The sequence below is a fragment of the Rhinolophus sinicus genome, linkage group LG05 (assembly GCF_036562045.2).
Source record: "Rhinolophus sinicus isolate RSC01 linkage group LG05, ASM3656204v1, whole genome shotgun sequence".
NCBI classification, from domain to species: Eukaryota; Metazoa; Chordata; class Mammalia; order Chiroptera; family Rhinolophidae; genus Rhinolophus; species Rhinolophus sinicus.
The window spans coordinates 28,965,966-28,984,105 of NC_133755.1; the positions used below are offsets into that span (position 1 = coordinate 28,965,966).

Here is an 18,140-nt window from a genome sequence, read left to right on the forward strand (position 1 = left end):
TAGCCTTTTGTTTACTGAATTTTGATATGTTAAGACATTTTTATGTATAGGAAGGAGGCCTTAATATTTATTAATCTTTTATCTCAAGGCAGATAATATGTAATTTACAGGGCTCATAATTTTTGCTCAGAGCTGTAATGTCCCATTTGCAGAGTGATTTCTAACATTTTTTAAAATTATATATTTTATTTGACTAATTTATAAAAGTACAGCTCCCCAAAGAAAATACGGGTACTGTTGCGATTCACGTGTGTTAGATTTTCAAAAGCAGCATAGCAGCGTTCTAGTCCTTGGCAGTGCTACCGCATTGAATGGAAAGTGCATTTAGCCAGGTGTCACCTAGTAACCCACATAATTGTTTCTCTTCTGTTTTGTGTTGACTTTGGAGTCTTAATCTAAGTTAAAGACCAGCACACTGTAGTCTGCGGACCAAATCTGACCTGCTACATCTTTTTATAAATAAAATATTGTCGGAATACAGCTGTGTTGTCTGCATCTGCTTTTGTGCTAAAATTGCAGAGTTCAGTGGTTGCGACACAATTACAATATCCACAAAGCTTAAAATGTTTACTGTGCAACTCCTGATCTAAATGAATGCTTTTTTGGAGCCCAAGACAGAGTTTCTAATCACACTTAAAAAAAAAAAAAAGAAAAAAGTTACATAAATCATATATATAAATAGAATATATGAAGCAACACTATTGAGTTGAATAAGAATCTGAGTCCTTTGAAGAATTTTCCAGTTAACTCTGAAATAGAATATTTAAAAACAAATATTAGATTAAGAGTTATTTCATGCTGTACATTCTTTTGAGCCTGGCAGCCTCCTATATGAAGAGTACTCTGTTCAGTACAAGAAGTATTATAGAAAAGTTAAGAAGACAGGCTACGTTCTAATTACAGATGCCAAAGAGCTTGTCACCCGGTGTGACAAGTACTATAAGATAGAGAAGAGCTTTGATGTGGCTGGTATGATAGGTAAGGGCCAGGAGTTGATCCATCTGATGAAGAATGGAAATAGATTTTAAACAAGGAAGTGTTACGATCACATTTGTGATCACTTTAAGATGACTGGCTATCTTTTGGAGAATGGTTTGGGGAAGGGGAGTGACACTGGATGTAAGGAGACCAATTATGAAGTTCTTGGAGAGGAAAGGTGATAGGAGGTGACCTAAAGTCATGTCCCTGGAAGTGGTGCATTGCTTGGAGGTGACTGACTTGTGTGGAGGAGTGGAGGGCAGATGACAGGGTTGAGTCCCAGATTTCTGGCTAGCACTGCTAGGTGGGTTACTGTGCCCTTCACCAAGCTAAGAAACTATGGAGAGAACCAGCTTAGGTCATTTTGGGTTTGTTCTTGTTCACAAAGAGGTATCAAATATACTGGTGGCTATGTGGGTCTTAAACTCCGGGGAAAGTTCTGGGCTAGAGATACGAATTTGAGCTTCAGCAGCATGTTTGAAACCATGGATGGGATTTCTTAGGAGGAGCAAGAACAAAAAAGTGCCCTGGACCAAGCTTGAGGAAATGCAGTATTTATATATCAGGTATGATAGCTGAGTATGATGGCTGAAAAAGGAGAGTGAGGTGAGGGTATTATTATCAAAACAGGGGAATGTGTTTCAAGGAGGGAAAGAAATGAGCAGTGTCAGATGCTGGTGAACAGTAGCCAGGGAACTGAGTGACATTGGAGGACATTGGTGATCTTGAATGTATTAGTGAGGACCGCACGTGAGCCTGGGAGCTGCAGACGCTGAAGATTTGCCCCTCTCCAGACAACTAGCTGGAAAGGGCAGTTGAAAGCATTCTTGATTTTGAGGGGTAGGTTGAGATAGAGAAATGGGAAAGTTAAATAGGAGAAATATCTTTACAAGGTAATGAGGAGGGTCCAGGAAAGAGGATCAAGTATATATACAAAGTTCTCAAGAGGGCAGGATGGGTGAAATCTGGAGCACAGATGAGCAGGGAGGAAAGGTTCGGACATTAGATAAAAAGAAGGGCATTTCATATAATGCAGCCATAAAAACTTCTTTATATGTTTGTCTTTCAGTAAAAGTTTATTTAAATGGTCACATTGACATCAGTCATTTGTCCCCTGAGAATTAATCTGTAGGTATTTGGTTTTGCAAAACATATTTTAAGTGATTCATATTTTAAGTCTATATTTAGTCTTCACATACTTGTTTCCTTTTGTAATTATTATAATATTAAGGTCAGTGGTTTATTCAATCAAATAACATTGTAGATTCAGTTGAACAACTGAAGTTGTGTTTACTGTTACTCTTTTTTAGACAGCTCAACTGTAAATTTGTATTAGCTCTTTTTCAACACATATATTTAGCCCTGGGTTAAATGTCAGAAATTTTCATATTTTCTGGGAAGCCTTCTGACATTATATCAGTCATTTAATTTCCAACGGGCCAGCATTTCTATCTATATATAATATGATTTTTTAAAAGTCAGAAAGATTATTATATCCCTTGGAAATGTTAGTCATTCTAAACCACCACTTTTCATTTTGTACATTTTCACATGAAAACTATAAGAAGAGAAATATATTCTGTCTGGCTTAAAATGTGTTTTAAAAACCAGTTTGTCTTCAAAATGCATTGCTGGTGCAGGTCAGAAGTGGAAACAATAGCCCAGTTTCTAGAATTGGGACCTCCGTGTACAGGGAGGTTCAATGATTTCTTCTGTGGGTGGTGTTGGGGAGCCACCTCAGAGTTAACAGTAACAATGCCAGAAAGAAATCTTAATTTGCCATCAGGCCAAGCTTACATACTAAGTTTTCGCTGGTAAATGGAACTGTAGGAATGAGAAATAGCCACGAGGAAACTCCTGAGCCGACTCCGTGTTGAAACTCCAAGTGTCTTGACAGTAGTGACTGCTCATTACCTCAGTAACCACGGGATGATGCAGTCTGCATTTAGTCATTCAGCGTTTGCTTATTTTCTGTCTAACAAAGAGACATGAAAGCTCCTTGAGATCAGGCACTGTTGTTTATGTTGAATGAATATGAGTTTATTGAGGATATACTATACGTACCTGAGCAGTATTCTTGGGCGTGGCTTAGAAACAGGGGAGTTAGCCTACCCTAGATGGGGAAAAGTTAGCCAGGTTTGCCCAGTAAGAACCAGGGTAATCTGGGCTGCATGTTTCTGAGCAATTATGGCCTCTGGGAAATTTGAATGTACACTGCTGATGTTACCTTTCTTCTCCTCCTAAAAAATTTTTCTTGAAAAGAAAACCTGAAAATACATTTATTGGTTTTTCTAATTTGAAATGCTATGTAATCTTCCTCATAAAACTTCAAACATAGTAGAAATTATGATGAGGAGCCAAAATCTCCTGAAAACGTTAACTTAACCTCTAGAGCAGGGGTGTCCAAACTGCGGCCCACGGGCCAACTGCGGCCCGCAATCCATTTTTAACTGACCCACAGCAAATTCCAAAAATATATTTAGTTTACTTAAATAAACCAGGTGAGGCAATACGTACTTCACCTTGAGTGAGTGGCCCGGCTGTTTGTGTATTTTACCTCATATGGCCCTTGTTGAAAAAAGTTTGGACACCCCTGCTCTAGAGATATGCCCTGTTGACATCCGATGTCTGTGTTGAACATGTGGCTTTTGTACCATTCCCTCAAGAACCATCGCGTAGAGTCAGCAGGTACAGGGACAGTGGTTTTCTCTGAACATGATGCACTGCCTTTGGCTTAATTTATTTGATCCAAAAGAGTGTTTTATTTTTCTTAGGAGAATTGGTGATATCTTATAAAGCTTAATAACTTGTCTCTTTTAAACGCATCGGAGGGTATCCTAAGGAAATTGTATTTAGATGGAGAAGATAGATGGCTATCTTTATTTTGTGAGTGTCGGGTATTAGAGATTAGTTCTTACATAGCCTTGTATTGTAAAGATGAATGGTTTGGGTTCACTTTTACCAATTTATTTCTTTAAACATTCAGATGTTTATTTATATGTGGTTAAGATAAATCAGTAATGAGATATAAAGCTTTGTCGTACAACTCTATTTTATGACCTCACTTTACATTTCATTGAAAGCAGCAAACCAAATCCCAACCAAATATCCACCAGCAATGGCAAACCTGGTGCTGTGAATGGAGCCGTGGGGACCACGTTCCAGCCACAGAATCCCCTATTAGGTCGAGCCTGCGAGAGCTGCTATGGTAAGTTTTCTCCAGCAGGGCTTTATTTTCTCTTTGGGGGCCTGTTTTCAGTGAAGTGCAGGGAACCTCTGGCACGGTGGTTGGGAGGTGTTGAACAGCTTTCTCGAGGTATGTGAGGCCAGTACTTTGCAGGGGCAAGTATGGAGCCTCGGAGTGAACAGATGCCCATCCTTACCTTCCACCTGCACATTAAATTTAGGTAATGGGTTTCTCCTTCGATTTGCTTCTGTGGGGTCCTGTGTATGTCGAGTGTTCCACAGCCGTGTTAGCTATGCTGCATTTAGAGTTGTTACTAGCTTTGTGCAAACCATGGACCCATGAAATATACCAAATCCTCTTTTGGAGTTTCTCAGGATACTTTGACAAATTAAAGGCTCCAAATAAGTCTGTAGGAAAGACCTGTATGTGGATAAACTGCTATTTATAGTCTTCAGACCAGGTTCCCTCCGAGCACTGGTTTGGGACATGATGCTCTGTGGTATTTGCTTTTGGCTTCAGGGTCACAGTATCTTTGTCCACGTCAAAAACCAACCAGAGGCTGGCAGTATTACATATATAGTGGGTTGGTGAGATGCACTGTCCCATAGTTGATACACTTTTTATGTTAATTTAAAATCTCAAATAACAATATACTCTTAATGGGGTATTGGTGACATTATCATCTATGTTTGCTTACAGCCAAAGTGGCCTGTGTATGAGAGGGGAGAAACCTAATGTTTATTAAAAGTCTACTTGGTGCCTAGTTTGTGTCAGCAGCTCTTTGGGGGAGCCTGCTGCCTTAAGGACATGGGGATGAGGGACTCTGCTCCATACTCCACGCCAGGTTTCAGCATTAGAAAAGGCTTTTAAAACCAAATCATATAATTATCTCTCCTGAAACTAAGGAAGGTATGAGCCAGACAAAATGTTTACTTCATAGAAATGGTACATGTTTAACTATTTCTGCACCATGGGAGCACAGGGGGAAACAGTTTATGGAAAATTAGCTTCTTTTGGTCAAAATTTTTGTATTTCCATCATAAATGTCTTTGAATTGGGAATTCTTAGATTTTGAAGTCCATTTATATTTAAATGAAGATTAAAAGAATCCTGCAGATAAATGATAGTGGCTTAATCTATCTTATTTTTTATATACAAACCCCTTTCGCACTCATGTATTTTCATATATCCTTTAAATAATTATTTTGTCATTTTTATGTGCGTATGACAAGTAAGCAATTTTAATTTTATAATATTTATTTTAGATCCGTATTTTAAAATAATCTATTATAAAATGTATCTTAATATAGTATAAGGTTTATCATTATAGGGAAAATTTGGTGTTTTCTGTTTGTCACTTTTTAATTGAACGTAAGTTAACTATGGAGAAAGACATTTGTTGAAAAATATTAAATTACATTTCATTATTAGTTTGGGTAAAAATTTATATTTAAATATGAGTGAAATTATATTTTCAGAATCCAATCCATGTCTAATATGTAGAATTTTTATAATTTGTTTGTGCGTGTTTTTTAAAATAAACTTACTTGTTTTTCAAGTTACAAGAGGATAGGTTTTTAGGCTGTTGCTTGGAAGGAGTTCTCCAAAAATAATACATAAGGGCCACAGTATTCTCAATAAACTAAAAGGCAATGTGATTGTAATGATCCCTGTATTTTCTTTTTTTGACATTGGTTTGGTTTGTGTTAGTTGGAAGTGTTAGTTGACACCTTGCTGTGCTGTCTGAACATTTTGATCTGATGTAACAGATCAGGGGAAGAATATGCCAAGGCAAACATAGAATTATAATCATTTTTATGCACCTTATTAACTTAATGTTTCAATGTCAGAGTTTTCAAACTTCAGATGGGGATACTTTAAATGTTATATGGCAGTAATTTAAACTGAAGAACAAAACTAACACAGTTTTGCAGTGTTTTGATACATCAACCAAGTTATTATTAGGTCTTAAGCTTGCTGTGATCTCAGCTGCATATACTCACTTGATAAGGACTTACAAGTCTTGAAAGGAATTCTGTTTTTTAAAGGAAGAGATTTAAAATAATTATTTTTGTCTATTAATTGAAATACAGGAATGGAAAAGAGAGACCTGTTTCTGTCACAATCCTGCCTCTGGCAGCTGGGGGGGAGGGAACCCTCTGAGCACCTTAAACTCTGGGTAGTTTCTGAATGAACCATAGTTTTGGAAATCTGAATTTAAACTTTAAGCACTAATAATAACTTATTTCCAGAAATGTACACAATAGAAAACATTTTTTAATTAACAAACAAAAACTCCCTCAGCAGCATAATATATTCTATAGGCTACTTCACCTAATAGCCTCTTTTAATAGATACCGCAGGCACTTGCTATCTATAGAAATACATGGTTTTAATGAATTCTGAATCTTGAAATTATATGTACATATTAGACTTGCATGTTTGCTTGTAAGCTAGGGAAAGAAAGATAACATTGTAAACTGAAAGTGGCTTTGGAATTTTTTTTAAGTATTTGAATATATGTGTATTGGTCTTATAAATTATATATTAATAGCCTTCTTTGTTTTTTCTTATTTTTCCTCCATCATTAGCTACACAGTCTCATCAGTGGTATTCTTGGGGCCCACCTAATATGCAGTGTCGATTATGTGCAACCTGTTGGCTCTATTGGAAAAAATATGGTGGCCTGAAAATGCCCACCCAGTCAGAAGAAGAGAAGTTATCTCCCAGCCCCACTGCAGAGGTACACAAGCAGTAGTCCTTTTAGTGTGGAGAAATGGCATGCATTACAATGGCTGGATCAGTCCTTGAAAACAGAAGTACAGTGTTGGATAATTTAAAAGCAAACAAAGCTGTTTTTATAGCTAAACAGAACCCCAGTATTCAGGGCGGGTATGAAGAGGGGCAGAGACAAATCAAATCTTTTCAGGTATTCAAAATATTTGTCTTGTGAGATTACTGAGACAAAAGAAGAACAATGGGTGTGGGAGGCATTAGCATAAGAAGAGAGCTTACAAATTAAATGTTTGCTTTAATTGCTATTTTGCAGTCTATTTAGATACTATTGAAAACGTGTCTTATTACATAAAGTAGAAATACAAATTGAACTTTTTTCCAGGCCTGGGCTATCATCAGAGGGAGGAGGTATGGACTTAATCTTGAGGTGACCAACAGTTGAAACATGATTTTAGTAAAATCCTCATAGATTGCGGATATCAAGCACCTGGAGGGTCTACCAGAGGGAGACCACTCTTTGAGTGCTACCAGGATCTCAGCAGCCCTTCAAGGTTAAAAAAATAATAGTAATCGGATTAACCCCTTGGCAGTTTTTACTCTTGGGAATATGGTTTTGGATTGTTAAGGTCAATTTAAAAACAAATATAGGATCACACCGGGACCCCCAACCCAGTTTTCTCCCCTGTTCCCCACCCCCTTCCCAAAAGCACACACTTTTTATGTCTCTTCTTTGGGGGTAGGATGGTAAATTACAGATGCTTCAGTGGAAGATTTAAAACTGGCACTTTTCCTTGAGCATGATGCAGGTGGCAATGCCCCGTGACCCGTGCTGGGCTTCACGTGTTTGTTGGTGTCTGATTCCGCAGGACCCGCGCGTCAGAAGCCACGTGTCTCGCCAGGCCATGCAGGGGATGCCAGTCCGTAACACTGGGAGCCCCAAGTCTGCGGTGAAGACCCGCCAAGCTTTCTTCCTTCACACTACGTATTTCACAAAATTTGCTCGTCAGGTCTGCAAAAATACCCTCCGGCTGCGGCAGGCAGCGAGACGGCCGTTTGTTCCTATTAATTATGCTGCCATTAGGGCAGAATGTAAGATGCTTTTAAATTCTTAACCTTATGTGTTGTGCTTCTGACCATTTCCTCTCTTTCCCTCTCTTTTTTGTTTTGTTTTTTGTTTTCGTTTGCAATAAACATAAGTTCTTGTGTACAGCCTTTTATTTGGTTTATTTTTTTTAACATTGTTTTTGTCTGCTTCCATTTGTATCATTCCAACCTCAAAGAAAGAAAACAACATTGAAACCTCTGCAGTCTTGATGACAGAGTAGTGCTCAGCAAAAGACGGGTTCGAAGTGGTCCTATCCATCCAGTGGGTTTTGTGGTGGAATTGCCTGAAAAGCCCTTATTGAGGCACTTTTACCTGTAAGGTAGTGCCACAGTAAATCCCCAAGAGTGGTGGTGTTACAGGGAAATTCCATAACTGAGACACACTGTCCAGCCTTACGTGGATTCATTAGGTTTGAATAAAATTTGCCAATTTACACTGATTAAAAATTTTATGTCTTTGTAGACCTCTTGTTTTCTCATGAACCTTTTACAATTATATGGTATTATGGAAGTTCATTGTTTCATAACAACTGTTAGATTTATTAGAATATTTAGCAAATTATAAATGAATCTTAAAGTCTTTTGAATGAATGTTCCAAAAATACACATTTAGTTTTTACAAGCTAGTGTCAAATTTATTATGGTTGAGCATTCTTCCTGTTTGTCCAATTTGGTTTCCATTTCATAATCATATATCATATATATTACCACATAACATTTACATGACTTTATTACTCTTCATTTTCAATGCATTCAGTCTTGCTTATGTTTCAGTTTTTTGTTAGAACAAAAGTCATACGTACCAATGAATTGTGGATTGTTCTGTTATTACTAGGTACCCCTAAATGTGTCCATAATTTATGTGTTAGCTCTAATTCTAGTCTTGCTATTTTCAATCACATTCCTGGCTAGCATGTGAGAGCCATGCAACTTTTTTCCTCTAAAGGATGGGGAAATTTGCTGTCTGGCTTAACAGATAGGAAATCTTAAAGATACTCAGATGCTTTATCTGTGAGATAAGAAAATTCTGATTATGAGATGTTCCATTTAAAGAGGGTGTCATAAAAGGAGTAATGATTGAAAAACATTTTGTTCCTAAAGATAATTTAGGAAAGGCTTTAAAACTTACAGGTAAAAGCTTCGTAAGAAGACTAAAAGTGCTTTGTAAAGGGAGTGGAAATTGGTAGTAATCGCTGAGTTCCATGGAGGGGAAATCTAGCTACATCAGACTTACTTAGAGAATTTAGGCTTCCATTGACGTTTCGTGCTAGCATGTCTGAATTCATGGATTTGTGCTATTATCACTTATTAAATCCATTTTAAAGAACTGGAAATATTTATATTCATCTAAACTGCTTAGCTGATTTAAAACACATACCTTTATATGTAATTTCTTAAATAAAAAGAATAATAAAACATTTGAGAAAGAAAATGAATGACATTCTTCCACTAAAATTGGCCGGGATCCGGTATCATGTTGGTTCCTCTGAATGGAAAAGAAACCATTACCAACTAAATTGGCTGCTGAGGAAGCTTGTGTTTGTCATGGCTCCTCTGTTCATTTCTCAGTGAATTTGCAAATTGTCTTTGTCTTGAGTATTCTTCAATGAGGTATATTTTTCTGTTGCCTCATTTTAATTTTCCCCTCAATTGAAAGGCCATGCTACTAAAAAACAAACAAACAAAAAACATTAAATTACCTATATTTTATTTCTACAAACATGCTGATGCTGATAATAATAGTAGAATAGTCATTTGTTGTGATGAGAGTCACAAAACCTATTTTGTATTTAGCTTCATTGGTCGAGTTACATAGAGAATTAGATTCTCAGAATAATTTCACTTTGAGATTTAAAATTACAAAGTTTCAGCAGCCATTTTATCTACTCAGTTATTTTTTTCTTTTTCTTTTTTTTTTTTAGAGAAGCAACTAACAAACTCTTCCTAGCATCTCATTTATTCTTTTATCATCTTTTTCCTTCTCATATGTACCTTATTATAACCTCTTCAACAGATCCTTTGATCTTGGCTTGTTAGCAAGATTAGGTGTTAATAACTATTGATGTCCTTAAGCAATCCTGTCTTTGGTCCAGTGGGAGTGTATAAGGTTTGTGTGTGTTTGGGGTTGTTGTTTTTTTGTAAGCATTTCTTGGTTTCTCAAAGGCAGTGGTGAACCTGTCCCTCACCCAACAAGTTAAGAATCACTCTGATGCAGTATGAATGTTCTTTCAGATCAGGTGAAAGTTTAATTCTTGATATAAGTCGATCCAATTAATGCATTTTAGAGTAATTCATCAGTCTTGGGAACGGAAAGTCTTTCTCCCTGTGAATGTCAGCCTCTTCCTCTTATAAGGACTATAAAAGTTAACCCCGTTAGCAGAACCATCACAACCAGTATTATAGCCCGAGTTAATGGTGACAGATTGCATGAGAGCTGAGAGGTGAGAAGCTAAGGAGATAAACTTAATTAGATGGGGGAGAGCATACTCGTAACTGAGTTCTTAACTTAATCCTTGTTTAGAGGAAATTTTGGGGGGGGGTTAGAGCAGCATTCTATCCTTTCACTAAGAAACCCGTATTAAGGGCTACAATACAGTAAAATGGGCACTCTTGTGTAAAGTGTCCCAAAGAAAACACAAGATGAAATAACATCTGTGAGAAGAAAAATTGGGAGGCTGAGAGGGAAAGGGGGTTGGGAAGGAGACTTCCCACTATACATCCTTTTAGACTTTCAATTTTGAACCATGGGAATACATTTCCTAGTTTTAAATAGTCCAAAAACTGAAATGAATATATAGTATGACCAGCATGTTTTAAAAATATGTACATATACATATAGGGAAAATGATTTTTAAAACCCATTTTCCAAATACCCATTTTAATAATATACCTTTATATGTGAATATATAAGTCCATGCCAGAAATTACTAACATTAGATTTCCTGAGCCAGTTCTACCCACATAGATAGTGCTTATTAAAAATGCATTGGTAGACCAAAAACCAAACATTACATAAAGACAAGCACCGTGTCCTTGACCAGATTTGCAGACCGATAGCATGGTTGTAACACAGCCTCAAGTTTCAGACAGCTTGTCTCTTTCCCGTCTTGACATCATTCAGTAAATATTAAGCCTCGGTGTAATAATGGTGTTTCTCCTTGGTTATTAACCATCAGACATATTACCTCTGAGTTACCAGATGACTTCAGCCAAAGATCTAGAAAATCACTCAACACCTGATGAGCAAGGTTACTGTTTTAAGATTCATTCAGGAAGTAGGTGTTACTAGCATTCTATAGGTGACACTAGATCTTACAGAAGTGGGTCCAAATGATATACCCGCCACCTTTGTAGCTTGCATTAGTCAATAAGTGGGTTCTGAGTTGGTGACACACCAGGCTTGAATGACAGCAGCATTCTCCAGTATGGAAGTTCTCCAAGTGGCACCTGGAGTCCTTTTTTCTTGTTCAAATATGCTAATTTAGTTCGGAAATATCCCAAGGTCCCATTTTCACAAGACATGTTATATATTTAATGAGTGTTTTCTAGAGATGTCTCAACGAAACAATTTTATATGATCTTTTGTGATGTTTTAAGCTCTACCATTAGGAGAGAACAGTTTGGGTTTTTTTAATTTTGGTATTTTGGGTAGAGCGTTTATTTTTAATACAAATTTGTTTTTGAATGGATTCTTTAAATTTTTCTTAAGATACAAAAGTGATTACAGGTCTCATTGCCATTCCCAGTCCTACCCTCTTCAGGGGTAACCACATAAAGTATCCAGTGGTATTCTGGATTACGTTTTTAAAAATTAGATTAAAAAATTTTTAAATAGGTTATTTAAAAATTAACCTAAGAATTTTTAGGTTATTTTCAATCATTTTCTGTTATAAGTTACGCTGCAACAGATATCCTTATGGATATCATTTCATACTAATGTGTGAAATGTGAATGTATCTTACAAGATAGATCCGTAACAGTAAAACATCTGGGTCATGGAACATACATTTTGAATTTTCATAGTTGTTACCCAGTTGCCCTCAGAAAACTACAATTTACACTTCTACAATGTCTAGAGAAGAAGACCTTGCCAGCAATGTTGCCAATCTGAAACTCTTGACTAGTTGACAGACGACATGTAAGTTGTATTAGCTTGCAGTTCTCATTTTGAATGAGACAGGAATCTGCATATACATGAAAACCATGTGTATTTACTCCTCTGTCAACTATTTTTGCCCCAGCCTATTTTCTATTAGATAAACTTCTTACTGACTTGTAACTTTATATTTTAAGAAAGCTCTTGCTCTGTGGTATGTGATACAAATACTCATTTTTTCTTTGACTTTGTTTATAATGTATTTGCCAAGCCAATTAAAAAAAAAAAAAAGGTTGAACTTATCTTTTTTTTCATAGCCCTGGGTTTTGTGTCTTGTTTAGAAATGCCTCTACAATTTCTAAAAGAAAATTTTGTGGATGGTTTTATTTTAACAGAAATCTTGAAATCCCTTGTGAGATGTTTTTGTGAATTTTAATTCAGTGTTTACTTTTTACAGTTTTTATATTTTATTTTCTCCCTTAATATTTCCAAAACATTTTAGAAAAATGGCCATGAGTTGCAATAAAAGTAATAGTGTTTTTCCGGGTTTACCTCAAGGAGATGTAGATCGTCCTCTTGGAAGCCCAAGACACGTGCCTTGTATCCAGTCAAGTAACTTGAGTGAGATGCAGATGTTCTTCCTCTCTTTGGGCAGATTTTTGATTCCTTATAAGTTCTTTGGGCATTTCTCAGGTTGCTTTCTTTATCTGTGCACTTTTAATGCATGGTAATGAATTTGTTTAAATAGGTGAGTAATTTGGGAGCAAGGACTAACGAGTGGCACCACTGGCCTGGTCTTGAGTGCAGACTAAATTCTTTTTAACCAACTCAAGTGTGGACCTGATTATCCTGTTTTCGATCATTCCCTCTGGGCAGAATGTATTTTTCCCACTTGTGTTCAGGTATATCGCTGAATGGCTGCAATTATGTTAAACAGTAACTAGGTAGTCTTAGCACCTTTTGTCCCAATTTCTTCATAGTTGAGACTAAATCCTCACCACCAACTACTTTTTTAAAAATGCAATGAAGATTAGTAAAATATGGATCCTTCTAAAGAGCTTTGGTCTCCCACTCAGGTGCTCTGTAAATTGTCACTTGGCACAACACATAATGAATCCAACTAATTGAATGAGAAAAGCAGATTAGGACAGTTTCAAGTGAAATATTTTGGGGTAATGTGTTGGTGCCCCCTTTGATGATTCCTGTCAAGGTGATAGTTACATGGGAGGCCAGCACTTGAGCCACATGGGCACTTACCCTGTGGGCTTTGTAGACTGGAATAAAGAACAAAGTTAATCTCATTACTAGTAATACAGTGATTGCCTCTGTTCAAAACATGGAGGAAATAACCAAGATGATTCATTCAAGCTTTGTTTTATTAATAGAAAAGAGAAAATTTTCTCTTTTCCACATCCCAAATAGAACTTGAATTTTAGGTAAATTTATAATATGAGGAAGGAATTATTCAGTATTAACTCAGTGATTCGACAGGTGTTTAAATCTTGAAGGATTTGGGCTTCATTTTAGTATTTAGATTACTCTTCCAAAATATGCTTATCATATTTCCACCTGTACTTTCACTATTAACAGGTGCAAATCTTCATAGCTTAGTAATTTTATTCCCCAAAGGTAATCAACTGAATAGGAGGAAAAGAAATGGAATCATTATAGTTGACAGTGGTTGCATAATAATTAGCCAGTGTTTGGAATACCTATTCAGATTCCTATGATTTGACGATCTCTTTTGTATGTGCTTTGTCTTTTTCAATATTTTTAAAAATGCTATTTTCCCACCTTTTTCTGTTTAATAGTTATTAGAAAAGAGTTTCCTTGGTGAGGGGGCTAGAGCTTATGAAAAAGTTAATTTTAAATTATTTGAGGTTCCAGATCGAATTGTACATTTTAACACTTATAGTGCAAAGAACTCCTGTTGATGTCAAAGGAAATTTCCTGTATGTATACCTAGAAATGTGGTCTTCGACTGTGAAAGGACAAATTCTCTAGTAGAATCGGAAAACCTGTAGGACATTTTTGTACAATATTTGAAGGTGGGAAAAAGGCATAAACTTAGCAGAATCATACCTGCTAAAGCTACTGTTACGCTTCATAACAATATCTGCCAATTTAAGAAACTTCAATACGTTTTTTGTCCTTTCAAACTCTGTTTTTGTAGCGATTCTGATATGAGAGGCAGCCATGTTCCACATCTCTTCTAATGACAGCTAATTAAAATGCAGCGAGTGTTAGTGTCGTATACTTTATTCTTCTGTCTGAAATGTTTTATGGTAGGGTATGAGAAGTGTGATGTGAACTTTTATGAACTAACATCCATCCTCACAGTATCTTAACTAATTCTGACTATTGGATGAAATACTCTGCATACAGGTGACCTTTTAAATCTCAGCACCATTGACATAGTAGGATAAGAAGGATAGAAAACCAGTAATAAAGCCAAATGGCCCATTTTTACCCTTGGGAGGCTCTCATCTAACAGAATTGAGTTTCACCGAGCTAGATGCGGATTTCTCAGTGGAGCACCACACCATCTAGGTCAGCGGTGGCCAAGTGGGCTGTCTTTGTCAGCTCTTTTTTGTCTTCCATGCCAGATTAACCTTACATTAGGATTGATTCCACCTTGTACTTCATGGAAATTTTTCTAATATAGAAACGCCATGGCTAGAAAGGAAGCATATTTCCACTCCTTTTCAGATGGCCACACACAGAAAGTGTGTAAGATGTGTGGTAGCTACACTCACGGGGTTTCAAAGGGAGTGTTTCCAGGTAAGTCTCTCATTCATTAATTTGGAACTGGAACTGGAAATGGTTTTCTCAAACCCAAAAGGAAATTACGCAGGAATCTGATGATGAATATTTTGCACTGTTTTCCACTTGCACCTTTTGTTTCTGCGATGTGTGTAGTATAGGTAGAGAAATCGGCCTCATTGGTTGTCTCCATGTTTCTCTCCTCAGATGCAGACAGACATGCTGAACTATCTGGAAGTCCACTGAAAAGCAAAAGCACTAGGAAACCTTTGGCATGTATCATTGGGTATTTAGGTGGGTATTTTCTAATAGACAAAAAACTCAAAGAACCATTCCTGTATCTTATAAATATTTGGCTATTCTAAATTGACATACCTCAACTAAAGTCAAGCCTTTCAAATGCCTGAAATTGGATGCCTTCCTAAGTATAGTCAATTTATTTTGTTTTAGAAACTTTTATTACCAAAACACATAACGCAGTTATTAATATGCTTACTTTTTCCCAAAAAAAATGGAATAAAAATGGAATGTACATTTATGGATAAAAATACAGATGAAGCAAAAATAAGAAAATAAGAATCACTAAATTATTAGAGGATGAATAGTCTTAATATTTTGATTTAGATCCTTCCACTATTTCTAACCCTTAAATAGAGGATTATTTATTTGGTTTTTTAGAAAAAAGATAAAATTGATTTTCAACCTACCTTTAAAAAATACAGTTTTGATGTGCCAATTAAGGTTACTTTGAGAGGGGAATATTTGCATTGCTTTCTGAAAGTTGTCAAAGGTGATGGTTCTATTTATATGTTGAAATATCACAGTTAAGAATAGTGTAAAAAATTACTGCAATAACTTCTTTTTTTTTTTTTTGCAGTTATAAGATAAATGATTTATAAAATAATGGTTTCTAAAATGGTTCCTAATATACCTAGAAGCTATAATGGCATGTTTTTGTGCTTCTAATATTCTTGCTTTTTCATTTTCTCAGTGAAAGTGAAATATGTACTCAGAGTTGCATTGAACCTTATTGCTTTGTCAGAATTTATAGTTAGGAAGTGTTCAAACTTTAGATATCCAGTCTTTTAAAAATCAAAGTGTAGCCTTGAGCTTGGTCTATTGTCTGATCCTCATCAGAGCCTTCTAGGAGTCAGAAGCTCATAGCTCCCTCTTAGATTTTACTCTGCCAACTTATTTCTTATTTTATTCCTCAGGGGCTGAAGAGTTGCTTTGAAAGCCCCTGAAAACATCACATGATTATCATAAGCGTGACCCAGGTCATGGTGGTTGTTAAGTCCTTGAAGTTTGCTCTCTGCCTTCCCTTGCAGGCCCTAATCCTAGAAGCCCTTTCCCACCTGCAGGGGAAAGTATCTGCGCATAAAAAGTAGAATATAACATTGCATATTAGTCAGGCTTTCCACAGGTAATTGTGTATTCCTTCTGTGGACAAATTGGTCTCTGCCTCAACTAGATAAGCCCAAAGCTGTGCTGTTATTAGCTGAACTACATTCCTACGTAACATATTTTTGAGTATTTACTATGTCCAAGACACTGTACTCAGTGATTTACGTAACACCGAGATGAATAAGGCCTTGTCCTCAAAAAACCTTAGGCTAGTGGGGAAAGCACACAGGTTGGGACACTTAAAGGAGCGGATCTTATAACAGAATTACAGTAATATGCAGCGGGCAATTGGAGGAAGGAGTAGTTATTTCTGATGAGTGTCATGGCAGCCTCCATGAAGAAAGTAATAATATTTGATCTCAGCTTTGAAAGATATGTAGGTTTTGAATAGATAGAAAAATATGAAAAGAATATTTTCCCCCTTAGGAGGCCAAGAGATCCAGATAAACAAAGGTTTTAATGAGTCAAGGTACCTGAAGAGGTCAGGGAATGCAGATTGCCTGGGCTGAAGGGAGCATAGAGTGTAGAGGTTATAATGAAAAACAAAGTTGGTGGACCTTCAATGCCATGTTGAAAAAAAAAAACCACTGTATTCAATCAATACTTGACCCATTTTTCTAAATTTTGGCAAGTGTAAGATTTGTGCCAGAACAAGATGTAGCAATTCTAAATCCCAACAGCTCTTCCTAAATTTCAGTAAATAAGACTGATATCCTGGCCTTCACCTGAGAAGACAGGGTGGCTTGTGCATAGTTGGCACACTGGGTGTTGACTTTAAGAATCAGTGAGCAGGTTTTGCCTTGGGGAAGAGATTGCCCAATATTAGTAATAGATTGAGGTCCTTAAATCCAATTCCGAATAGTGCAATTTCTGCCCATCTACTCTATCCAGGAAGTACAGGTTGTTCTGGGATATGTGACTGACAACATACTTCACATAAACATGCGTATACCACATGCACATTACAGGTTTGTTTTGTTTTTTAATTAGTTTCAAGTTTTTTTTTGTGGTTTTTTTTTAGCACATTACAGTTTTGTGGTATATCCTCAGTGGAAGCTTTTCACCTACTACTGCTTGACTAGTATTTGGAGTTTGGTGTCAGATTTCATCTGCATCAAAATGTTCTGGGCTGGGAGGGACCGACCCTGATTGCAGAGCCAGAGGAGGAATCCTGTTTTCCAGAAAGCTCTTCCACACCAGACATGCTGCATGCTAAGTTCTGGTTTGATAGAACACAGAGGTAGTCTTCTCTGAGGATACCTCTCCAGATAACTTCTGGATTTCTAGTACCTTGAAAGTCAGATGCCTTACTGTTCCCTTAGTAAATATGTTAAATGACCTGTAGTATTTTTTTTGGTCCCTTGTATTCACAACATGAAGCTCAGAGCTCCAGCTAGCAGGGAAGAACCAGCTCACTTGTGATAAAGCAGCCATGGTAACAGCACTTGAAGCTGATTAATTATGCAAGTCCTTGGGAAAACAGGCCGGCTCATAAGGAACTGACTCTCAGCTCATTAAGAAATAAGATATGTGCCTATTAGCCAGTGAAGTTCACACAGATTTTTAATACCATGTTCTGAGTTGAGAAACCTTTTTTTCCCCGTTAGAGATCCATCCTTCGAAGAAACCTAATGTAATTCGATCTACACCAAGCCTGCAAACCCCAACTACCAAGCGGATGCTAACCACCCCGAATCACACGTCTCTGAGCATTTTGGGGAAAAGAAACTACAGTCATCACAATGGCCTGGACGGTATGTAAGCCCAGGGATTCCAGGGATGTTCTGATGGTCCAGGGCCCCTTCTGCCCTCGCCCGCTCTGGGCTTCAGGCTTTGTCTGCCAAGTCCAAGAGTGTAGAACAAATGGGTTCT

At 36.9% G+C, this 18,140-nt stretch overlaps 1 protein-coding gene across 4 annotated transcripts in view; it reads left to right on the forward strand.

Annotated features, from left to right (window-relative positions):
• The window catches only part of MTA3 (metastasis associated 1 family member 3), a 141,633-nt gene that overhangs the window by 107,131 nt on the left and 16,362 nt on the right, over positions 1-18,140 (forward strand). For 3 of the 4 annotated variants that reach the window (XR_012496310.1, XM_074331928.1, XM_019748597.2), the window contains exons 12-16: positions 4,062-4,186; positions 6,757-6,908; positions 7,768-7,990; positions 15,072-15,158; positions 17,876-18,022. Coding sequence is in view for 3 of the 4 variants with exons in the window: in XM_074331928.1 (XP_074188029.1) it covers positions 4,062-4,186; positions 6,757-6,908; positions 7,768-7,990; positions 15,072-15,158; positions 17,876-18,022 (734 nt within the window). In the remaining variant the exon portion in view is untranslated. The remainder of the gene's footprint in view (positions 1-4,061; positions 4,187-6,756; positions 6,909-7,767; positions 7,991-15,071; positions 15,159-17,875; positions 18,023-18,140) is intronic. The other variant, XM_074331929.1, reaches the window with a different exon arrangement.